The following is a 26,553-nucleotide window of genomic DNA, read 5'->3' on the forward strand; positions in this document are numbered from 1 at the left end:
AGGGAGTGTTCCTGGGGGACTTCTTGTCACAGGACAGGTTGTCCTGTTTTGTAAAATCATTACATTGATGATTTGTAAAATCAGCATTGTCATTTACAGCAATACCTATCTATATCTTGCTAGTATAGCTAATATTAGCCACCATAGGCTGGTGGTCATACCAGACTAAATAAGGCAGTAGCAGTAAAACTCCTGAGTTTATTGACTTCAACAAGTGTGCATTTTGTATGAAGAAGAATGTGTTATCTGCTTGTTTCAAAAGGTATATATTTCCACTTAGAGTAAGTAATAGTATTTCTAAAATGAACTTAAAATATAATAAGTAAATACACTAAACACAATGTTACCGACCTGTGTTTGGCCAAAATCGCCCCTCACAGTCTATATTTTCTAAAGCCTGAAAACAGAGCCAAGAGGAGTAGCACAGGTATAGCTTTTTGTCAGAACACCTGAATTGTAATTTACGGAGAAGTTATTATGGATTTTTTGCTCACCACAGCAAAAATACATTGCCTAGTGTTAGTAGCATTTTATTGTTGTAGTGGCTTGAAGTGGAGCTTATTTATAACCACTTTATGGATTGTTGGGTTGTTAAATCTCTAAAATGCATCATATTTTATAAGCTCATCATATTTTTATATGTTACTTTCAATTCTTGTTGTTAAATAAATTGAGTGAGGTAAAAAGTACAATATTTACCTCTTACTTGTAGTGTAGTGGAAGAATAAAGTACCATAAACTGAGAATGCAATACATTTTTGGAGTGAGACTCAACAATCAACTGTTTTAATGACCTGTGATTGGCCAAAGGCTAAATTTTCTAAAAGCTGAAAACAGCACAGAGAGGAGGAGCTGACATCTAGTTTTCTCTGCGACCACTTGATTTATATTACCCTACGATGCCAAAAACAACAACCTACTGAAGAGTAGAACTTGAATAAATGTACTTTTATGTCATCACAGGACAAGTTTCAATAATAGCCAACCAGACAGAGAGAGTCTTTTCTGTCTGTCAGTTTCATCACTAGATGGCGCCTTTGTTCCACAGTCATTGCTTTTAAACATCCTCTTCCTCTGTCCCCCGGCTGCAGGTCAGGAAACTCCAATCTCTCCATCAACACCAACCACAACATCAACATCAAAGCAGAGCCGATCTCCCCACCCCGCGACCACCTCAGCCAATCAGGTTACATGACCCATGTCCCTCCACATCATCACCCCTCCACCACCTCCTCTTCGTCCACCAGAGCAGAGATGGGGAGGTCTCCCGCAGACAGTGTCAGCTCCTCCTGCAGCTCCCACGAGGGTGGAAGTGACCGGGAGGAGCAGCAGCGGCAGGACTTCCACCCGCTCCCTGTGAGTCGGTCAGAGAGTCCAACGGTCAAACGGATGCGAATGGACAGCTGGGTGACATAAAGCCCGCAGTCACATGACGACACAACGCCAGGGCAAACACAGGAAGGACATTGTTATGCAAATGAAATGTTGGTTTTATTGATGTGTTATTTTTTCTTTCAGCTATTTCTGTTTGTTTTTTTAGCGGTCAGACTATTGAAAAGGGTCGAGCAAAATGAGTCAGAATCATCTCATTCAGATAATCTTCAGTTGTACTTAAAACACAACAGGCTGTCCTTGTAAAACTGAAGCATCACAGACTGATAATATGGGTCCAATTGCAGAACAACGTGACATTTTCTTCTCCAGTGGGACGCAGTACAGTACACAGAAGAATCAGGTGAGATCAGTGTTGTCTGTCAGTCTCGAGGCTTCAGGATTTGGGTAGTAAAGCAGCGAAGTGCTTCTGGATGTCTCCCACTGGGTGTCACCCAGTTCATTTCTAATCTTCTCAGGGTTTGAAACATTGAATGAGTCCAACATGAAAGCAATACTCCCTCCACACCGTCCCTGTCAGTCCTCTTTATAAAAACACTTATTTATATCAGCCAAAGCAGTATGCTGTTTTTATGTTGTGTGTGTTTTTATATTGTGCACAGAATTTAAGACAAATATTTCATTCAGATTTAAAACTGAAAAGCCATGGACACTTTGTTCTATATGTCCTACCAAAATGTCGTTATTGTTTTGTATATACTATCTTTAATATATATCACTTTTGGTGTAACTATATATTGTTTATGTGTCTGTTGTATCTGCCTTGGTGAAATATGACACATGCACCAGATTTTACAAAAATACATTTTTGTGGATGATTGCCCTTGTTGCAAGGCATTGTCCGCTCCTTTCTCATCAAGTGTCTGTTGGATAAGTCTGTTTTGTGAAGTACGCCATGTTGCACACCATCTTAAAACCAGAGCTGCGTTCCAAATCGCGTACTTTTTATTTCTAATTTTAGTATGTACTGCAGTTACCTTTAAAAAGTACATCCTGTTGCATGCAGTACCCATAAAATTGGGACATACTACTTCCTCATGACATTGCACGTTGAGCCTTGACCCTCTTGCTCGTACATCTTTGACAGTTTGTACAGTGAAATTGGAATTAAAAAGAAAAAGTATGTGATTTGGAATGCAGCTAATGACCGGTCATCTGTCTGTGCTTTCTTGGCAGCTCAGTTGTGTGATGTATTATGTGTCAGAATAGCCAGCAAAGCACGTTGGCTTGGATACTGCCAAATGCAGTCAGGTACAATACGACATCCTGGTATTTTTGGAATTGTTGATTTGGACATACTGTATTTTTCTGGCATACTTAATAGTATGGCAATATGGGTAGTGAACTAGAAATGTTCCAGTACCATTTTTTCCTTCCTTGTACTGATTCCAATACCTGAACTGTGTGATCTGACGCCAGTGTGTAAATAATAACAATAATAATAATTGTTATGGGATCGACAAATCATGTGGTAGATCAGACAGCATGTGCATAGGCACATGTACTGACACAGATACCAGCATTTTAGCCAGTATCAGAGGTAAGGTATCTATGTCGTAACAACTGGAACACACCCCTGATTTCCACATTCTAATAAAACAAATGTAAGTCTTTAGAAATTGGGACAAAGATGCTAATATAAAAAAGAAAAAGAATTCTGATGTTGCCTTATATCCTCAGCAGGACTAAATTTTGCCAAACTGATGATAAGATGAGAATACATGAGCTCCTATGGGACATGATGAAATCTACATAATTGCAGAGGGAAATGCCTGTCACATAAACCATGGAAGAATAACAATGAGCTCCTCTAGTGTGTGTTTAAAGGCATAATGAGGTAATCAAACTTAAAGAAGCAAACAGAATAAAATATAAACAGATTCACAGCCTGATTCATATGTACAGGTTTATAAGGTCTTTTTTTTATAGAGTTCAATGCATTGTTTTTATTATTTTTACATTGTTTCTATATTTTGAAAGGTTAATGTACACAAGTCTGAACAAACCACATATAAAGATAAAGTTAACTGAAATATATAAATACACAACACTGATGTTTTTGTCATACAGATTGATCTACATTAGTATGACAGTGGGACTGAGTGCTGAGGGATAGGTTGGATAAATTTTCAAGTTTTCTAAATGGAGATGAGTCTTTACTAAACAGTTGTTTGACTGAGCAGTAACATGATTAATGCTGAGAATGAAACACGTGGGTAACACTGTAGCAACTGTGGTGAGAGGGTGCAGAAACTGCAAGAGTAACCACAGCGTTTCCACTGACTGATAGTGTGGATGGGAAGCATGTCAGTCATGACTACGATGACAGACACAAAAGGAGCTGTTTTGTAACTTTTTAAAGAGGAAAGAGAAAATGCTGGGTTCAAAAACTTGTATTTGTTTATGTAAGAGAGCATTTATCAGTCCACTCCAAAAGATAAGCTGCTTTTTCATTTATACCAACCTCCTGAAGAAGGCATCTGGTATATGGATATGCCAGACGCAGACCATAAATAGAAGATGTGGTGACTGTGCAAATCACAGCTGCAGGGGAAGTCATGGCACTTGGTTCATGGGAATGCGAGAATGAGACAAGCCAACAAACAATCAAGAAAAAAAAAAACAGTTTACAGTCAGTTTTGATGCTAAAAACACAGAAAAGGGAAAACATTGATAGCATCGGTATGTTCTGGGTTGGGCTGTTATGACCATTAGACTACAATAGCCTGCTGGACATAGACAGGAACTAAGTAGCTCGCAGAGGATGTACTGGACTGGGTAAGTCAGATATTATCTGTATAAAGCAGACCTATAGGCTTTAAATGGTAGAGAAGTGGAACAAGAATTTAATGACTGACTACAACCAATCAGGAGGTAAAAAATGAATGAAGTGGAGGAAGTTTCATATTCGGTATGTGTAATACCTCTGGTTGGAGGCACAATCACTGATGTCAACTGCCACGTAAATGATCTACTGTGTGAAAAGTTATTGGTGTGCATTATGTGTGAGCCAGGGAAAAAAAAGGTCACATGATTTTGTCTGAAAGCCAAACCACTGATAAGTTCAATAGGCCTATATTCTGATACCGTCTCATGACAGTAATACATTTGTAATTTCAGTCAGTGATTAAAACAGAAATCTAGTAAAAATGTTAAGGTCATTTTGTAAATATCTCTTCAAATGGTACAGAGTGCCCTTACTGAATTAACATGTAATCAAGCAGTATACTCAGTATAATTATGAGGTGTAATGAACATCACACACAACTGATCACACTAACCTATTAAAAGTGTGTACTCTTGCATGAAAGAGAGGAGCAGCAGGATTATATTTGTTCATATGAAGAGAAAACCATATACTTTTAGCCAAGGCCTCACTCACACTGTACTCGGAGGCAGGGAATTGGAGGATGAAGGGATTAAATGTACCAAGGTTAATGGGAATGTTGAGCGCAAACAGCTGTTTGAGAAAAGGATTAGGTGTATGTGAGCCACAAAAGACTGTTCTACAAATGATTGAATCAAATAAAAAGAAACATTTAAACATTTAGATTTTTGGTGGACTTCGCTTGATTTGGCTTTTTATGAACATCTCTGTCCAAATAACTTAACAGAATAGATTCAAGGTCATTCATTATCGTTATACAACACAGGGTGGTACAACGAAAATAGAGTTGTAGTTCCTTCATACATAAATACAACATATATTCAGATAGTTAATTAAATTCAACATGGAATAGGGTTAAAATATAAAATACAACAAATACATTTATACATACATGTATACACCAAGGAAGTAATTCTCTAGTCCATGTTTAAAATTTGCGTCTGGTTGAATATAGACAGGACCAACAAGATAATGATGACAGTTAAACATCGAGGAAACTGTGCATCAACTTTGTCTGTTTAAGCACTTGCATGATCACATAAGTGAGTCTTAAAAGGATTCAGTATTTTGTGGAACACAACTTGAATAGGCCTGTGTCCAAGAAGTCAGATAGGGAAAATATCAGATAGGAAAAAATGTATTTGAATTATATTTCATTACGAGTGACTGAAATCAGCAGACTTAAAACACAACATAGGGGTTTGATTTGCTTTGAGATTTGGCAAACATGATCCTTTCCTGTGTAATCCTCCCAGTGGATGTAGTCAAGTTAGCTGAAGTGATAGCTTACCGGAAATGATGCAGCTTTATATTTTAAATATAAACTAGAGCTGCTAAAGTTGAATAGAACAAACCGGTATTTCAAAAATTGGATTACTCCTACAATATTATTACACTTATGTTTGTTAAACGTGAGTTCAGACAATTTGACCGCTAAAAATGTGTCAACTCAGTTTAAAACATATTTATCCTATAAGTTGTACTTATGGAAAAAATATATATGCCTTTTAAAGCAGTGCTATTTTTTTTCTTTCAGTTTGCCGATTTATTATCTCCGTGTATATTTTCTAGACTTTTCTTCGTGTCTTATCTGGCGCACGCTGTCATCGGAAGAACTTTTATTTTGAAAGTCCTGTTCCAAAAGCGGCTTTGTTGTGTGAGGCTTGATGTTTCACGCTCAAACGAAGAGGAGGAAGTCTGCTCTCAAACACATACTACAGTCGATGTTCAGACCGGCGGCTGTCGTTTTTTCCTGTCCTCACTACGTTTAGCAGCAATGAGGTGAATGAGAAACACTCGTCGGAGGTTCTTAACAGCAGAAAAAGGTAAAAGTTCGCTGATTATTTCATTTTCTATGGCAGAAGCAGAGGGTGAACAAGTTTAGTTAGCTTACCTGTGAGGGTCTCTGAAGTGGAGCTGGTCAGGTGAGCCGTCTTCCTGTCTGGAAACTCAGACAGGTGAGAAGTCTCGATGGCTCCCATTGAAGCTTCGTGGGAAACTTGTGTTGATGCTGCCTGCATCTGTGTCTTAGATTGAACTCTGTTCAAACATCTGCTAATAGTTATTGTAACCCAGAGATGTATGTAATTTGTGCCGCACGATTAAAAACAGTTTTTCTGTTGAAAAAAAAGTCGTCTGTCAATACAGCAAAACTGGTCGTCCACCAGTCCCACAGCAAGACACCGCTGGAGTTGGTACTTTTGTGTCATTTTTAACAGTTGGTGCTTGTTGGACAGTGTGTCCTACATGCCGAATAAATGAGCAGCCACCATCGACTCACTGAAAGACTTGAGATTAAATACTATAATTTATCTTTTTATATAAGAAGGATACTGTTATATGCAGTTTATTTTTTTAACGGATATTGGTGTGACTTTTTCTTAGAGAGCAGCGTATTTTTAGCTAGTCTTTACAGATTGGAGAGCGTTACTGTGACTTTTTCAGGTCTAGGACACATTTTTGGAAAGGTGCTATAATTGACACTAAGTTAAATAACCTACTTTCACTCTGGATGCAATGTGAAACCTGTTTGAGGTACCCAACAAACTTCCAGCATGTTAATTAGACCCAGAGACCCAGGGTTTTGTTTATGTTGTCGCAGCAGACAAAAGCTTGTAGCTAACCACTAAACCGACAACAACAAAAGTTTAAACTCCACCGCAACTGCAGTTTGTTTGTTTTTTTAAATTCATGCACGAGTTAGTTTGTTTTTGATGTGTGTTTTCTGCAGAAAGTTTTAGTCTTGCCCCATCTCACACTGTGAAATAGTTTCAGGAAATAGCTTTTTGTCTTGTTCAGACAGGGCTGGTACGCAGTTGCACAACTTTCCCACCAACTGGGAAAAAAACATAAAAGCCATGTAGTTATTGTCAGTGTTACCATATCATTATAAGTAGCTGTAAGCATATATAAGTGTGTGCAGTAGGTATTAATAATAATGTGTCCTGATGATGTAGCTACAGTAAATTGTTATCTGTTATCAGAATGAGAATTCCTATAGAGCTGATTTCAGAATTGGTGCATTTCTTATCTGTTTTTGGCAGACAAAATCATAACTTGTTAAACATTCAGATCTAAAATTTAGAAGACCCAGTCTGCAAGAGTGCTGTCATGATTAACAGCGGATTAACCCAGTATCATTTTAAAACGCTATCATCCCTTATTTGTATTCTATCAGGAATTATTTCTATGTGTTTTTTTTATGGTGGTGACCTCATTTGGGAATGACAGTAGAAATATGTGTTTGGTTTTCTTACAGTCATCAGTACATGTGTCAGCCTGCTCCAGGCAGCACCTGTAATAACAATTGCTGAGGCTTACTGTATGCAGGATCTTATCAGTCCAGATTCAGTTTAATGGGAAACAAATTGCATAATTTATAGCCACAGAAATTAACTATTATCATGTTACTGTAAGTACAGTGCACTCCCTTTACCTCAGACTTCCACAACCCACAACTTGGGCCTACTCATATGGCTAATGCTTTCTTCATACAAAATTTATGAAAAGCAGAGAAGCATCATGAGAAGGAAAAGGTTCTTGTATAGAGCAGTAAATATTCGCCACTTATAAAGCAGGTGTAATTGTGTACATTTTCACAGTCAATATAGACCAGTGGTTCCCAAATTTTTTCTGGCATGCCCCTCTTTTCAGAAGCCGACAAAACTCTGAAGCCCCCTACCCCAAAATATTTAATCAATCCATAACTAATTGGGGATGTAACTGCTAAAAATGATTCAGAAGTTGAATTTTAGTGAAATAAAGCTTATTAGGATAGACTCATCAGACTCTAATTTGTTTACTTTGTTCCACTATTTATTTCTCCCCTGGTCTTCTGCGCCCCAGGATGGCAAAATTGTGTTCTACGGCATTCAGTCTCATCTCATTCATGTTTTACAAAGACTTTAACCTTAACCAGGCCATACAACAATGATACAAATCATATCACATCCATAAAGGGTTAGTAGTATACAGCTGTTAAAAAAACAATAATAGTTATAAATGGTGTCGGCATATCTATACTCATCAGTCTTGTAAGGATAATGCATGTTCTAATTATTAGTCTGAACATTTTATGATTTACGAAAGATTTAGTCAATGGATTTATGGACATTTTTATATCATAGACTTGTTTCTTTTACTGTGGGTTAACTGGTGCTTGTTGCTCTCCTCTGCCTACATGCTTCCATATAATTTTGTTCTATTATACTGTCACTCTTTACGACCAATACTATTTTACTTACTTACTGACTTAAGAGCACTTGTTGTACTTCAGAGCACTGTTGTCATTTTGTGTTTCTGTTGTATTTTTCTTCATCTGTCTTTGTTTTAAGTTCACAGTCGGTCTGTTTAATGCTGTGAGCTTTGACCTCTTCACTATTGGCTGCTTGTTTATTGCCATCAAGGAGATGAGTCCTGCTTTTCTTGGTCATTTAACTGGGTTTCTCTTTACGTAAGAGCACCAGATAAATGGCTAGTATGATGCAAGTGAGGTTAGTGAAACAGAATTCTGGACAAGGTTGTCTGCAGAAAGGATGGCTGCTTTGGCAGCGTCGCCTTGAACCAGACTGGCTTTGCGCCTGCAGCCTTCATGTGTCTACAGATTGGACTGGCACTGGGGGATGTACTGTAAAAGGCTCATATTTTTAAAGAAAGGTTTGTTGAAAGTGTAGTTCTCCCTGTCAAGAAATTGGAATCAAGGCTGGTCTGGCCTTACCTGGCCAGCTGTGCAGGCTGTGCATTCAAATTGCATCTGTTTAGTCCAGGTTTAAGTCTGGCTGACCTCTTTTGCTTGACTGCCAGTTGAAATGAAAGTCATGGTCCACTCAGCTGTGGGGCCACGAGGTATATCTCACTTACGTGGTTATACCAGGCCCCTGTTTATGAGCAAGGTGCTGTTACTTCAATGTTTTCTGGACCACACCTCCAGTAATACACAATTTACACTTGACTCAGTTTGTAGTCAAACACAGGATGCTCTCTGTAAATCCCCCTGGCTGTTGTAATGGTTAATAACTGGGGTTTTAAGGTTATTGAGACTGTTTAGAGTTAATTATTGATGTGGTGGTTCCTTGTTTTAAGGCTGTGTGCAGTGCACAGAGCACAGCTCAGGTCCACCTAAGCACTGCAGCGTTGATCGCAGTTTCAGTCAATAACTGAGGGGTGCTTGAGAATAACTCTGTCATGTAGATGTTAGGTAGAACTGACTCCAGCAAGCATTCACAAGATTGTGTGGCTAAAGCTTCTAAATGGCTCCAATATATGAAAGTGTTTTCTCCATGTTGCTTTGTTTCTGGATTTTTTTTTACGTGGTCTTTCTGGGGGTCAGGTAAATGCTGATGTTTCACCTCATTTCTTTTGGTTTCTTATAGTTGCTGATCCTAGAAGATGATTTGCTAAAATGCTCTGACATAAATCTATGACGTAAAACACCCTAACAACAATAAGATGCAATGGCAACTGAAGGGATACAGGTTATTAGCCCTGTAGGCAGCCATGCAGATGAACTGGTTTGTCTGCTGTGACCAGTGCCACAGTATTGGAAGATTAAAGACATTCCAGTTTCAATGGTTTCAGACTGGAACTTTAGACTCCAATCAGGGGTCTTTCTCTGGGGAACTAGGTCAAACTCAACATATAACTCAGTCATTAATTTAAAAAGCTCTAACAACAACTGTGTGCTCCCAACTTAATCACTCCAGATCCTGTCTCATTGTCATAGCTGTTGAGGAACTGGTTTAATATTTGGCGAAATTTCCATTTTGTTTAGAAAATATTCTGCCATTTAATGTTGTCAAAATCATTTATCAACATAGGCCAAACCCTCTAAACACAACATGACGTGTGCTTTCACCTAATACACAAAGATGTTAAGTTAGTGCCAGAGACAGTGATGATCTGCAATATATTTTGTTTTATCACTTACATGAAGCATTCATTCAAATCCTTTAGATGTGATTGGATCACAAAAGTAGAAGTGGTTTAGCAAATACAGTGTGATATGGAGCCATAGAGACATACAGAGCTCTGAGGCTGCAGGGGACTGTTGGCCTCCACCCACACTTCCTTCACCTGTGTTGTTTGACCAGGAGGAGAAGGCCGGCATGAATAAAATCAGAATACACACCCTACACCAGGAGATTATTCTGCTAGCTACTTGCAAGTTTAAGTGCGTTTTTATATGATGGGTGGGATTAGTTTGTCACCCCTAATCATGTTTGCTTTGATTAATGTCTGTCCCCACCCACAAGTTCAAGATGAGTCATCAAAAACAGTGAAAATAGTTCAGTGTTTCATAGGAAGAGAAAAGAGACACATGTCAGTGTGTAAATCAAGTCAATGTAATACTTAACACAAGAACACAGGGTTAGAATTGTGTAGAGTTGCAAAAATTAATTGATTAATCAATCATGAATTGCTAAATAAATTAACAACTGTTTTAATTATTGATTAAAGGCTTTGAGTATTTTTTTTTTCATATTTTATGCCTTTAATCAATAGGACAGCTGAAGATATGACAGGAAATGGGGGGAGAGAGTGGGGGACTGACACGCAGCAAACGGATGCAGGCGGGAGTTGAACCCACAGCCGCTGCAGAGGACTCACGGCCTCTGTACATGGGGCGCACACTCTACCAACTGAGCTACCCAGGCGCCCCGGCTTTGAGTATTTTTTAAGGAAAAGATTATCTGATTCCAGCCTCTCAAATGTGAATATTTTCTGTTCTTTACTCCTTTATGACAGTAAACTGAATATCATCTTGGGCTTTGGGAAACACTGGTTGACCTTTTTAAATCATTCTCTGGCAATTTATGGAGCAAACAACTAATCGATTAATCAAGAAAATGGACAGATTAGTCTGCAATGACAATAATCCTTAGTTGTAGCTCTAAACTTGTTAAAATTAATTTTTAATTTCGTTGTGGCTTTAAAGACTTAGTTAACTCAAACCATAACATTTTTTAACATTTCAACACAATACAACTGCTGGAATACTAGTGCACCATTAAATCATGACAAAATTTCTACTTTATTAGAGATGCAGAGTATGGATTTCTTTCAGCCGGTAAAACAACCCATGATTGGGGTCTACCTGCTTTTCATGCCAGATGTCAATAAAATAATCCATAAATTCACATTTTTGAACTTTTTTGTTTTAATCATGTTATTGTTTATCCACACCTAAGGGTAAAAAAAGCCCAAGATGTGGTGAGCAAAGATGGATGATTTAATATTCCTCATTACTATTATTGTTACTATTCAAATATTACATCAAAAAACGAATGTACTTCAATTTTTTAGAGCCTTTCGGAATTTTGGGATTCAAATTCAGTGCTTTAACACGTGACAATTAAAATCAGATGTTATTATAGCAGATATTTATCGACTATAATTTGACTATTGGAATAATAAATAATAATATAGGTTTCCCATTATTGGCCATTCATTTGTTGGCCTGGTTATATTTATCGTGCATATCTATACTTGAGATAACTATTCCTTTCAGTCAGTTATCAGTTGAATAGTGCGTCAAGCCTTTCAGTGGCCATTATGTCTCTCTCTCCCTGTCAGGCATCCACCATCTAATCCTTGTATTTGGGTCAGGCTGAGAAATCTGAATCTGGGCTGCAGATATCTGACTCATCAGTTTACTCATTTTCTCTAAACTATGCATAGAGATAAGTGGTTACAGATGAGCTAATTGCTGAGGAAACTACTTCAGCTCACCTCAAGTTATAAATCTGTCAGTGAAAACTTAGATTGCCTGCTGTTATGCTGTACTTTATCAATGTCTAAAATTAGCAGGACTATAGAAAATCTTGGTAGATCGAACTTAAACTCACTCTTCAAAAAACAGCATGTTATCTCTAGATTAATTAAATCCACAATGCTCTGAGTGTACTCTACTTGGTAGCCAAGTCAAGCACATAAAGTCCTGCAGCGTGGTCATTTCTTTTTCATATGTGGCTGTCTTCAGTTTCAGGACATGTCTGTCAAGTAAATTTACATACTATACAGCAACAACACATACTTATCTGCATTACGCACAAACCAGTGACAAGGGTCACTTCGGCTTCGGTACCTAAACCGAGCTCAATGATAATGCAGCTTGTACTGCAGGTTGAAATTTTATAAAAAGCAACCTGAAAATACAGTTACAGTATCCAACTGACTACTCTTGCTGTTTAGTTGCTTGAAATGAGGCTTAATGTTCACACAGCCTGTCTTTACTGTTGCCCAATATTAGTCCAACATCACCCCGGCTTGAGTAGCCACGTTTAACCACAGAGTAAACACTAAAACAACATAAAACATTGTAAAACAGCCTTCTAGTTTTGAGTCGCATTATGAACAGCTGGTATTTATCCATCATTGAGCTTGAAACGTTATCGGCAGGTGCTCATTGATAAAGCAGTCTGACGGAGTAAAACCCACCCATATATTATCATTAACAATAAACTTTTTATCTACACAGCTCTCCTGTCGTCTGAGATTGGAGGCAGATGTAGCAATTTGTGGTACTCTGACATGGTGTTAATTAGTTGGAAGCCTGTAAATGTTGGGTAAATAGCCTCTCACTCAGAAATTAAGTCCTGCATATGGTCTGCATATGTCCCGGTCCAGACAGTAATGGATTAAGACGTTTCTCTCCTCATAAGAGTAACACCAGAGACTGTCTAGCCAATGAGAATTTGTTCAGACAAGAGCACTACTACCGATCAACACACCACAAGGTGTCAGCCTGAGATATCAGACTGTTATTGTCACATTTTTAAATGTTTGAACTCTCAATCTCAAACTGTATTTTCAGTTTCACTCCCTAACATCTTTTGTCATCTCTGTGGGTTTTGTAAACACTGCTCCTTGTCTCGTTCCTTGATCTGTCACCTCGCCTCCTTCTCTCTCTGCTTCCCCTCACCAGCTGATAACATGGCCAGTCATCAGTCACAGTTCATGGCAATGCAAAGTCTGAGGCCAGCAGTAAGAGGCTTATTGGACTGTTGCTTTACAAAATCAGGTTTTGTCAGTAGCGGCGGGACCTCTGGGCAGGTGTTTGTACTGCAGAGATCATTTAGTGAGATGACAGCTTAAAGCATTAATGATGCGTCACAGTACGCACCGACTGCTTTGTCTACTCACCGGTGACATTTGTTCATTTCATTTGAAAAAGAGATCTTGTTTTACAGAATGAGAGTGACTTTGCAGTTGGTTAACTATGATTACATGATAGATGACTCAGCCAAATACACACACCCACACGCACAGCTTCAGGAAAAAGTCATTTAGCAATGGCAGCAGTCCAAAAAATGAGATTAGACCTCAGTCACACCATGTTTTTACTGATGATCACATCAGTACTACAAGAGGTGGACAGAATACCTGTACAGTACAATGCATAGCAGGTCGATGGGATTTCATGAAAAACTTCCACTGCCATCCAGAGGCGTAGGCTCAATCCCAAACTCACTCCTTGATGACTGACTCGGTCACACTTGCAGCTGCAGAGGCTCACTTAAATAAGGGGGAGGGTTTAAATTAGGGCTGAACAATCAATCAAAATTTTATCAAAATCACAGTGTGGTCTATGTAATTTTAAATGCATGCAATGCAATGTGTTTAATGCAAAATGTGTGTCAGTTTTAAATTTGATATCATCATGCTGCGAAACGTCCAGGCATACACATCATACTTTACAGACTTAAGAAAACATCTTTGTCTGGTACAGATCCCTGCAAAAATCAAACCATAATCAATAAGTTTTAAATAAAAATGAGAATAATGATGTAAAAATGAGCACTCCTTTTAATATCACTAATCATATTGCAATTGCAATATCAGTCAAAATGATCACAATTAGATATTTTTTCAAAATGCTGTCAAATTGCTGTCCACTGGCAAGCTTTGGGACGTCCTTGCCTTTCTCTGCCTGACACAGGAATATTTATCATGGTGGATACTGTAACTGATTAAATATTAACATAATAATCTTGTAAACAGCATTGACAAAGATGTGGCAAGTGGCAATGACAGGCACACTCATTACATTCATGACTTAGTGAGCTTGTGAAAGAAAAAAAACAATTAAATAGATAAATAACTTGCTCCCATGCTTTTTTGGCCACATCTCTGTTTTGTTGTTTTTTTTCAATGTGTCATTACATCATATTTGCACAAAAAATGTCTGTCAAATGGCTGTTTGAGGTAAAGTAACCTATTACTGATCCTTGAAAATAATGGCAGCTCACACAGAACTAACTTTCATGGCGTTCCCTCCACCCCAGACCCAACAGATGTACTGCCCCTGAGGGGACTGTGGTTTGTGAGCCTGTGTTGATGCAGACTTGCAGTTGGAGGGCTTTATAACACACTCACCCTTCAGGCTGAGTGATTTGTGGCAGACCCTACCCACGAACGTGCAAAGTACACATCAAATAATTTTTTTCTTAAAAATTTTAGCCATAATGATGCTATAAAAAGGCGGTTTCACTTAAGGTTGACAGCTGAGCTCAGCTCAGCTCGCAGTTGTATCTGCTGGATGTATGGACATAGCCTCGATACATCAGCTCCAACCCGGATGACTACTGCACAGACTCTGGCTCCGAATGACGTCACCAGCACAAGATACAAAATTTTGGCTTCATTTTTGTACAGTGAGAAGAAGTGGAGACATGTCATCCACCGAATGTACTGTAACATACAGCCTATGATTCAGATGTATGGTATGTTTAGCAAATAGTTTGTAATCTTAGGCTATTTATTGTTGGATTTATTTTTATCCACCACATTCATGGATAAAATAACAGGAATACTGTATATAGGCAACATATCTTACAGGAATGCTGAAGAATATCATGTTAATTTAAGCTAAATCTCAAACTAAAGTCAGAAGCAGTAGTTGTAAATAGTAGTAGCATCTGTGTATAAATGCTTTGTATAAACGTAGTAATTTAGCCCCAGATCATATGCATTGCATAAAGACAAACAAGTGTCTTGTTTTCCTCCAAATGTTTTCTCATTTTATTAGTGTTGCTGGTGTAAATGGGTACTTTGAGATACAACACAGGTTCAACAAGTCAGCACATAATGTAAAGCATTAGTGTAATGTCATTATTAAATCAAGTATGAACTTTTTTTAACCACACATAAAAAGATGACACAGTGAAAAAATAGATTGCATTTTGTGTTGCTTGCTACTGTAAGAATTGTATCTGTTTATAAATTGTGCTTCAGGACAGTAAATACACTAAATGGATCAACAGTGATAAAATAGCTACATCCTACTATACTACTATATGATATTCTAATATGATAATATAAAGAAATGTGATCCCCTTTATACTGGAAAGAGTTTTGGAACCAGAACATTTTTTTAAAATTAATTAATTAATTAATTAATATATTATTATTATTTTTTTTTTTTTTTTTTTGAAAAAGGAAAAATGTCTGGGGAACAAACAGCATATAATGAAGTACTGTAGGGCTGCATAGATGTCCTGGTCTAAAAATCATTTTTCTTTTTTTTGACAAAAAAAAAAAGGAAATTATAATGCAAGAAGGATCGTTCCCACTCATTATATCGCAAGCATAATTTCAGTCAAAATAATTGCAATGATTGCTTTTTTACCATATCATGCAGCCCTGTTTTGGACATTTTCAATCATATGTCCTTAAAGTCGCAGTAGGAAAGGTACAGGTCAGGCATAAATAATAAAATTGATGATTGAATTTCATTTAACTGCATCAGTTTCAGGGTCCTGGTACTGTGTGTGTTGGCTCACTTTCCCACTTACCTGAACACCATTGTTAATATTATTAGTAGCCTAATACCTGTGCTTTTCCTATCAGTCTTCTTCCTCTGTGGAAAACTCTGTGTGTGTGTGTGTGTGTGTGTGTGTGTGTGTGTGTGTGTGTGTGTGTGGGTGTGGGTGTGTGTGTGGGTGTGTGTGTGGGTGTGTGTGTGTGTGTGTGTGTGTGGAAATATTAATTGTGCACATTCATATAGATTGCATCCAGTTACATTATGTCAGTTTAATTACATCCTTTTCCATGTGCTTTATTTCTAAACTATTTCTAAACTCAGTCGCCCAACAAGAGCATGTAACATACAATTGGGAGAAATGCAAAAGAATTATTATTTTATATGATTAGGGTACCTTTAGCAACATGAGTTCTTTCTTTGCCTTTTTCTATTCTGAGCTGATAATGTGATATCTACTGTTGATATACAGTGGTTTTTAACATTACAGTTGATGTCACTTTTTAAAATATGGCACTTTTTAAAGGTGCTATGGGTGGCAAACACTGCCACAAGAGGTCACAGTACTGCAACACCATCTCAGACCTGAAATGTGTGCTTTCTTTACTCAATAAAGTTGGGGAAAAAAGAAAGCAGCATCTAAACACACAGTGCTTCCACAGCTTAAATAGCTGTCAAACAGGCAGTGTTGATCAAATATGGATGAGGATTCTGTTATTGCTTTGCCCATTTCTCGCCTCACATGTTTTCAGAAACATATTTTGCTGTACTGTTTAGCTGCAGTATGAGAAAGCTAATCAGCAGGCTGTCACATCGAAATTGGATGTGGGGAGGACAGAGAAACCAACATGCACTAACATGCACGCTCACATGCACTAAAATGTATGTGCGGCTGGACCGGCTAACAGAGAAGCTCCAATTGCAACTCGCAGAGGGAGCGGGACTTCATTGTCTGCTCAGGATTCTATTACTCCACTTTTCTTTACATAGCAAATATGTTGTAGTTGTTTGCTGACATCTAATGATGCTGAATGTTGTATATTCCACCTTTTAAGCATTTCTCATTTAAGAATCTGTTCCTGAGAACAGGTGATGACTGTTTAAACAATGTTGTTCTGTAAATACACTGTGAAAGCTGGTGTTATGTAAAGGTCGCCACTGAGTATTAGTGGAGGTGATTGTGGTTACACATCGAATGATGATTTGATGAAGAATCAGGCTAAATGACTTAAATAAATAATTCTGTATTGTGGGAAATACACTTAAATCACTGTCTTGATGAGAGTTAGATGAGAAGTTCAATACCTTTCTCATGGTTCTACGTTAAATATGAAGCTAAAGCCAACAGACTGTTAGTTTCATTTAGCATAAAGACAACCAACAGGAGCATTAACAAATTATATCTTGTTTGTTTAATCTATAAAAAGCTGAAGTGTAAAAGCAACACCTTATTGTTTTATGGCTGGTCATGTGTTTGACTGTTTCTTAGCCAGCCATATTAATGGACAAACAGCAGAGACAAAGTCCCCTCGTTAAATGTAACGTGTCATAACACTTTTGCTTTTGTACAGGTGAAACAAATGGGGCACAACTTGTTGATTAATGAGCTTTACAAGTGGAATGTGTTTCTTTTGGACAGAGCCAGAATAGCTGTTTCTCTGTTTCAAGTCTTTATGCTGAGCTAAGCTAAGATGGATGTAGCTTTACATACTGATATGAGAGACCTTCTCATCTGGGATGACATCTTGAAAAAGTCAGGACAGTTTATCCTGTTTGTTTGTCCTGAAAATTAGTCATTATAGTAAAAGATAAAATGAACATGCTAAAAAAGAGAGATGCCTGAATACTGTGAAACTCAAGTTTACTTGTGACAAGGAGGAAAAAAACCTAGTGGGACCTGATTTGGTGACATGGTAACTCTGAAAAATGCTGTCCTGAACGCAGTCTAGTGAGTCGGCCTGTTTTTGAGCACTGCCAAATTGTCATGAAGAATTTATAATATAAGGGAGATATTCTAATTTTGAAGAAAAAAACCATTTCATTAAATTATTAATAAATCTGCATGAATTAGGAGATCTTTAGTTTTTTTTTTAACCCTGTGAATCCATGAAAATATTCTGAAAAAAATCACATATGTAGGCTATAATTGCTTCTCTTAGGTACTAAAAAATGTTTTTGTAAAATATGTAGATGCTGCTTAACTTGTCTATTTCATTAATTAGGATATGATAAATAACGGATTGTTGATGTCATGATGGAGAGTGAAGCCACCACTATGTGTTCTTAAGCTCCTACAGCTCAGTGATAATCTTTTCTGGCTGCAGAAAAGATTTTTAAAATGACTGTAAAACACCTGTCACCTGTGTGTGTGCAGTGTGTCATGACTCTTGTAAACACAGCCAGGAGACTGTTTCCTTATTGCGTGTTTTTAAGAGTTCATGTCAGATGTTTTTTTTTGTCTAACTGAGAACTTCCCAACAAGTTGTGAATGTCTGTAATTGTAAGAATATGACCAAGACATTGTCAGTCATAGCTAGACAGTGACTAACTCTCCTCTGTCTCTGTTTTTTTTTTTTAATCTAGCTGTCAGTGATGCCCAGATCTTAGACACAGACTAACCCTCCCTCCCGTCATGGACTCCAAGAAGTCAGGCGTGCTGCGGCATCTTCGCCAGAAGATGCTGCCACACCTCCGACGAGGCAAGACGAGCCCAAGCAAGTCACCTGTCCAACTCGAACACACCATGGACCATCGTATGAGTTCCTCCGTGCCGGACATGAGGGACATGAGGCAGGAGTACGCTCACGTCTCCCCCAGTATACGGCTCCAGCAGTACAACTCCCCCAGCTACAGCAGTCCCTCCTCACCGTTTGTCAAGCCTTCCAGAGGCTTGGGAGGAGGTGGGAGTGGCCTGAAGATGGGGAGTGAACACAGACTGAGTGTGCCTGAAGACTGCCCAGACTGGGCTTCCTCCCAGGAGTCATTCAACAGTTACTGCGAAGAGGAGATGAGCTCCCCAGAGATGATCAACAGACCCACCAGGGGCATGGAGCCTGAGGAGCTTGCCCTGCCGGAGATGATGACCGTCTACAGCTCAGACTCTCCCTCTTTGGATGTTCCCCAGGACAGCTCACAGGTAAAGACGCTGCATTTAAAATGTTGAGTCAGTGTAGAAAATAATAGATCAGTCTGTTCCTGTGACATGCAGGTAAAGAGATAACACAGAGTAAAGTGGCTGCTTTGTTGTACATTGGTGGGTGTGAAGTATCAGGTGTGTTTGCACAGGATGTACAAAGTTTAACTTGGATGAAGTTGAAATGGAAACACTTTCCAAAATCAATACTCAACAGCAGCACTTGGCAAACTCTGCCTGTGTGTTTTCATACAACCAAGGCATGAGATTTAATGAGTCACGTCTTTGTGTTTGTAACAATGCGCCAACAATGACAAGGATGTGGCTCGGAGTGTGGGTGCCACACTGGCATGCTCACATTTAGCACCAGGTACACCTTCGTCTTAGAGAGTTTATGTACTGTACTTTGAAAGGTAAGACAAAAGATCAATTAGACATTTTTAGGAGGGCAGATCAGATAATTAGTGATTTACAGCTATTGATTTATCACTGACAGAAGAGACCAATATCATCCTTACAGTCATGAATATTTTTTATTGTGGACTAATTTTAAGGTTGGAAAAAAAATGGATCCTTAAATTGTAACTCTTGCATATACAGTACTTTATGCTTTTATGGATGGACACACTAGTTTTGATCTGCTATTGGAATATATTTAATATTTACATAAGACATGACATGACAGGAATGACAGTCACAATGTAAATATTGTGTATTACATAATATCTCCTGTAACATTATACCTACTGCTATTCAATATTTGTTAATTTTTTTGTTTTTTAAAGTTCTCTCTCTGTCAGAATATGATATAATTATTTAGATATTATTTTAGTAGATATTACCTTTCCTACCAATGGACATCAGGTGGCTACTTGTGCAAACAGCTGAAACTGCACGTGTATAAGTATTTAATTTGTTTTTTAATGTGACGTCTGACTCAAATTAATAAATTATATCCATAGATTGTTGGGGGTCTCAATGTCTGGCAGCTTGTTTCTGCTACCTGATACTTAACAGACCACACCCAGTATCAGGTATATACACAGTAGACCTGTCAGTAATTTTTTACACCAGTAGTTTTTAACAGTTCTCCTATAAACACTCCTTGCTAAATTCTGCAGCAGAAATTTGTCTACATCCCTGATTCAGTCATCCCATTGGGCAGCTATATAAACCTTTAAAATTCTGTAATTTGTGTTGCAATTGAGACATCTTTCGAATTGATTCTCTCAAATGTATTTTCTGGATTATTTTTATATCACTGTTGCCTCCTCATAGTCACTAGGTGGACTTCGCCAACTAAGGCAAAAACAATTACTGCCACGTTGAGACACGAGTTTATGCACCTTTATTTATTCAGGTAATCTAATTGAGGTCAAGAACTCTTGTGCAAGAGAGACCTGAGTGCACTGGAAAATACGCCTTCATTGTATGAAGGAAATCTGCAGTGTGTGCTAAGATTGTTCAATATTGTGTTGATGATATGACTATCGATTGAGAAACAAATATTAGGGACACTCTTAAGCTCAGTTGTCAGGGCATGCGTCCCCTGTTCTGCAGTCATCAGTCCTGTGGGTTCAATTCCAGCCAGTGGCTGCACATCACCCTCCCACTCTCTCTCTCTCTTTCCTTTTATATCTTCAGCTGCCCTACTAAATAAAGGCATAAATTACCCAAAAACTTAAAATAAAAACAAACAAACAAATATTTAAGTGTAAGCTTGTTACTGTTACAACCACAGTACCTGTGTTTTGTAAAATGTTGTCTCTGCATCCAAAATGAAGAATAGTGGACGTGCTGTTCTGTTTTACCACATGGTTTTTGTCAGCCACATTTTCATCACTCTCCTCTCCTTCTACAGCCATCATGCTAGCTAATGTAGCATTTGCTAAAAAAAATTACATAAATTAAGCTGAGGGTAGCTGACAGCAAGCTGGGGCTTCATTTGATTGGCCAGATACTGTGTATTAGGGATGTTAATGATTTATCATTAGTCAGTTATTTGCAATTACGTATTGTGGAGCATTTTTAGCATTTTGTGTAGCATTTCTCCAGAGCGCACAGGTTTTCTCATGGTTTGGTTTGGTTTGCCTTGTTCACATACAAATGGCAATTACGTCATCCCATTTGACATCGTTTTGTTTGGCAAACAAGAACAGCCATTTCAAGCTCGAGCCTTAGTTTTTATTATTCTGTCTGTTTAAATTGTTTGTGCTTAATGAATTAATGTTTCACATAATGTGCAGCTAGAATTGTTTAAATCTATCTTAAACTGAGAAAAAGAAGTGTGTTTTGTATCTTACTGATGATTACAATTGATTAAATTGTTAACATGAACAATCTTCATGATATATTATTGTCCTTATTACAGAAACAGAAAGTATGAAGTGTAGACACATGTGGAATCATAGTTGTGTCTTTTCATGATCACTGTGCTATATCAAAGTTCATAATTCTGTAAAGACCTTCTTCAATAGATAAGATTATGAACCAAGGAAAACAATCATCCCATGTCATCTCTAGCTGTGTGACATTCCACACAGTCAGAGTGATTACTTTCTCTTTAGTGGAATGTGCTGGTCCTTATTATCAGTTCAGATTTCCCAGATCATTTTGGTTCGATTCACAATGTTTCGATTCGATATTGATTTGGTTAGGGATATTTAACTTGACATACTAATTTTGCTTGGATATAAAAGTGATATTCAGAGAACTAATGCTTTAAATTGTACAAGGTACCCTCTAACCTGGAGAATTATTAAAACATATTAAGATTTGAAAATCAATTCAAATTGATTAACCATATTTTTTTAACCCAGCCCTAGTCATTAGTTGCCACAATTTGTGTTTTCTGTTCAGTTTATACTTTCCCTTACTTTGATAGTAAAACAGATAATCTTCCAGAGTGGAGAGTTTGTTTTTTTTTAAAGTGTAAGTTTTTTTTTGACTTTTTTCCTGTAGCAGTGTTTTTTTTTTTTTATTCTATCAAATATTTTTTCTTGGTTTTATTGTGGGTGGGGTTTTGATGAGATGGGGGTGTGGCCAGAGTACAGTAGGACAGCTGAAAAACATGTGAGATTCACATTGACAGCAAACAGTGAATGTTATCTAATGCCTTTGCACCACACCCATGATCTTGTTGTGATGACATGGCATTTGGTAAAGTAAGCATTCAAGTTGTGTCAACAAAAAGTCTTTTGTTTGACGGCAGGTAGGTTTCTTGCAAGCGAGAAGTAACTGGGTTGATGAAGATGTGCGAACAGCTGATATTGTGTGCAAATAGTTATTTTTTAACCTTTTCCACCAAATCAATGAATGTAACTTCAACTGTCATCACTTACCCAGGGAAATATTTCAACATCTACCAGATGAGTTTTGAGTTAAGATAATTATCTCAACAGCTATTGGATGGATTACCATGAAATTTGTACAGACATTCATGTGTTTTCAAGCGTAATCACTTAGGTGATTCCTTTACTTTTCAACTTGTGCCTTCCTTAGGCCAAAATTTTATTTTTTTTTTAAATACATTTTTGGTTTGTGACCAAACAAAACTGTTGACATTCCTATAAGCCTTATATTACAGTAGTATATCTAGTAGGAGAAATGGGATACTATGCACCTGAATGGCATTTTTTTGTAACTTGTGTCTTTTAGGACACTAATGGTGTCTAGTTGAGAATGCTTCATGTTGTCAAAATCAGCAAAGGTCCCATGCGGTTTGTATGGTGGCCATCTTGAATTAACATCCACACAATGGCCAAAAATGCAGATTCCTATATCAGATGAGAAGGCAGGCAAAAAGAAAAAAAGCAATGAATAATACAAATACAGTGAGAACTATGTAAACACTGCAATTATTTATTTATTTTTTTAATTCAATGTTACCACACTTTCCTGCCACATTCTCAGACTTTTAATCATTATTTTCATATTTCCATTCCTTATTCTCATACTTCACTTTGGTGATCCCTGCACTAGGGAGGTCATTAGTTGACCTTGGCAACTAGGGCTCAACAATTAATCAAAATTCGAAGTCACAATATAACCTACTGCAATTGTCAAATCACAGGATATGCAATATTTGTTAAAATGTGTGTCATAATAAGTTTCTGGCCAACACATTGTCTATAATTCAGAAAACATCTTTGTTTAGTACAGATACCTCTTCATTGTGTTTTTCAATGACAATGAGAGTAATGATGTAAAAAATGGTCCTTTCCTCTAATGTCACAAATCATATCGCAATTGCAATATCAGTCAAAATAACTGCAACTAAATTTTTTTTCACAATTGTTCAACCCTATTGTCAACATCAAAAATCTCAACTAGATTCCATTAAGGTTATAAAAAAAACTGGTTTCAAAAAAATGCCATGAGGAAGCATGGGTATCTTTTTCACCCACTAGATTTTTAACTCTACTTTTGGTTTAGTGTTACTTGTTACTATGCTAACAACACAATAAAGAAACACTATACAACAAACATTATACGAGTTGCGATGTTAGCTTTGCAGTCATGAGCTTGTTTATGCTGACTGCCAAAGAACAGCCTCACAGAGCTGCTAGTGTTGCTATAGACTCTAAATCTAGTTGTTAGACATTATTTTAGTTAGTACTGTACTTTCACGGTGTGTGTTCCTAAATTAAATTGCGTTTAACAGTTTATTACAGCCATTGCTATTGCTGCATAGAAAGATTGTAGGCAGGTCCAGTCAAATAATATTGACTTGATTTGACTTACTGTAAACAATAGACAATGTATTGTACACACTGTGGAAAACCAGAGGGGTTAACAGGGGCACAGGAGTTCATTTTTGTTTCTGGGGCCCCAAAGCAGGTTAATCCAGCCTTGGTGTCTTTAACACTGTGTCTTTGAAAGTTTTTAAAACTACATCAGAGAATTTAAAAAAGCATACAACACGCAACAAACCAGAAAAGCACCATTCTTATCTTCATTCCTGAAGCGCTGACTCTGTGCAAATGCACATTTTTTGGGCCTAAACAGCACATGCACTTTCTCCTAGTTATGTGATTGTTGTGTGATCCGGCCATATTACGCATTGGATTCCCAACAGATCCATTAATATTGTAAAATATTTTGGATAATGCTTAGTGCCTTGTGGTTTAGAGTCTACAGGGAGGTAAATTCTTGGAGCAACAGGGCAGAAAGAGAGCAGATTCCCTTTTTTTTTTCCAGTGTTGTGTTCTGTGGTTTAATACTGTTCTCTTCAGTCCCCAGGATACAGGAATTTTTAATAAATGCTCAGAGGATTTGTGCTGGTGGCAGAAATGCCAAAGAAAGAGAGATCAGTTCCTGAACCTGATCAGCAGACTGAAACTTTCCTCTTTCATTATTTGGGACTTGACTCTTCATATATCACATGATAGATGTATTTATCTTTGCCTTCACAGTATGATAATCATGATTGCAACGGTCTCGTGTTAAAAGACGGGGACAACCAAAATGTAAGTGTTGCTATCCAGTATGGGTGATTGTTCATTTGTATTAGGATTCAGTGTTGAACGAATATAATCTTAATATAATTTACTATGTTGTCTGCTAAAGATTGATCTCTCAGATCATGATAACTTGTTAAAAAGGTGAGTATGGGTGGTTGTCTGTTTCTGTGAAGTGGCCGTGGTCATGTTTTTTGTTAAGTATTGTACAGACGGCTGAATTGTGCTCTGGCTGACACACACTCGTGTCAAAGTTTAATTCCAGATTATTGTGTTGAGGACATGATGGGACAGTAGGCAGTGTGTGTGTGTGGTTCACTGTTCAGTGTGTGTCATCCTGGCCAGTCAGAGTTGGGATGCTGAGCAGGGTGATTCCAGGCTACCGGGGGTTTATTCTCTGAAACATGCTTGGTTTGGTGGAGAGGCTTAAAACTGATTAAATAATCCATTGCGTGGACATGAAGCATAGAAGGCAGAAAGCCTCCCATAGAGTACTTTTTATATTGTATCAGAAATAGCATTTAAAAATCGTCAGCACAATAAAACTAAAAGATTACAAAAACGGTACAGTAGTAAGTAAATTCCAGTATGTGAAGAACGTGACTGTGAGATGAATAATTGAAAGAAGAACAAAACCCTGAGTGGTATGTCACAATGTTGTTAGAAAAACCCCAGATTGCTTTCATTTATAGGACTGGCTTGTGTTGTGATAGGAAGAATGTGAAACATTTGAAATGAGAGAAATACTGGTCTCTGTTATCTCAATCTATCTCTATCTATCATCAACAAATGCTGCAAGGACAAAAAACTATCAACAAATGTACAGCCAGATATGTAATCCAGATTAGAGAATTTTCTGTTATTTTGCATAAATTAAAAAATATGTTTATATTGAGGTATGGATACTAAAATTTAGGTATTGCATGCAACACAATTCAGCCATACTTATTACTTAGGGATGTGACAATTTCAATTCTGAAATGAAAATCGCTCAAAATTATCTTAATTGCAAACAAATCAAAAATCAAAAGCAGTTCTCTCAGTGTTTTTTCTCTCTCCACCCCCACCTGCTTTCACGTGCCCAAAGCAAAATAAACACTTCAAAGACGGAACGGCATAGCTTACTGGTAGCCTGCAGCTCCACTTTTCACTGACAGAGCTGGAGATGTATCCAATTATTTGATTGACCCTTGATTTAAATCTTCACTATGACAATCTAGTACCTAGCTCAGTGTTTCCACTGGTAACATTTTATTTTTTTAAGGAAGAATTTGAACATGTAAATGACAGTTGTTAGGGCATAAAATCAGTGATTTGTTGATCTTTACAAATCAAGACTCAATATGACATGCTGACAAAATATTTAAATCTAAATTGAAAATTGAATTGCATGGTGACCTTAAAACTGAAAGTCTTATTTTGAGAATCATGACACCCCTAATGCTAATATTCACATGAAGCTGTAGAATTACCCGTCAAGTCTAGATGTAATAAGATGTGCTGCTGTTAATAATAAAATAAATCATAATGTATTTGTGTGTGTGTGTGTGTGTGTGTGTGTGTGTGTGTGTCCAGTGTGAAATGGGCAACGAGACCATGAGTGTGTCAGACAACACCAGGATTCCTCCAAGGTCCTACCTGCTGACCATCAACCTGAAGGAAGGAAAGAACCTGGTCATCAGGGACCGCTGTGGTAAGACCTTCATCTTATCACCACTACAACACATACACAATACAGGATGATGCTATATGACAACAAGGAAGTGGCGTGTTGTTTTGCATGCAGGAGTTGGACCGTCTTTGTGTAGATAGAATGGAGAGTTGAAAATAAAAAAAACCTGTTCTGAAGCTAATGTTATGCAAACAACAGTAAATCAACTGACTCCTCAGCAGCTGTGAGGTAAAATGATACCTTACTGGTCAG

The 26,553-nt window shown here is 37.6% G+C and overlaps 2 protein-coding genes across 9 annotated transcripts in view; both read left to right on the top strand.

Moving 5' to 3' along the window:
• Positions 1–3,272, top strand: part of LOC146333250 (myocyte-specific enhancer factor 2A-like) — a 58,788-nt gene extending 55,516 nt beyond the window's left edge. For all 6 annotated transcript variants that reach the window (XM_084721474.1, XM_084721509.1, XM_084721464.1 and 3 more), the window contains exon 10: positions 1,092–3,272. In XM_084721474.1, coding sequence (XP_084577600.1) covers positions 1,092–1,416 — 325 coding nt within the window. In that variant the 3' untranslated portion in view covers positions 1,417–3,272. The remainder of the gene's footprint in view (positions 1–1,091) is intronic.
• Positions 3,273–5,968: 2,696 nt separating this feature from the next.
• mctp2b (multiple C2 domains, transmembrane 2b) overlaps positions 5,969–26,553 on the top strand; it is a 48,363-nt gene continuing 27,778 nt past the window's right edge. For all 3 annotated transcript variants that reach the window (XR_014770718.1, XM_084721520.1, XM_084721532.1), the window contains exons 1-3: positions 5,969–6,105; positions 18,621–19,173; positions 26,205–26,322. Coding sequence is in view for 2 of the 3 variants with exons in the window: in XM_084721520.1 (XP_084577646.1) it covers positions 18,670–19,173; positions 26,205–26,322 (622 nt within the window). In the remaining variant the exon portion in view is untranslated. The remainder of the gene's footprint in view (positions 6,106–18,620; positions 19,174–26,204; positions 26,323–26,553) is intronic.

Source organism: Lutjanus erythropterus, chromosome 1 (genome assembly GCF_056507025.1).
Source record: "Lutjanus erythropterus isolate fLutEry1 chromosome 1, fLutEry1.hap2, whole genome shotgun sequence".
Classification (NCBI taxonomy): Eukaryota; Metazoa; Chordata; class Actinopteri; order Lutjaniformes; family Lutjanidae; genus Lutjanus; species Lutjanus erythropterus.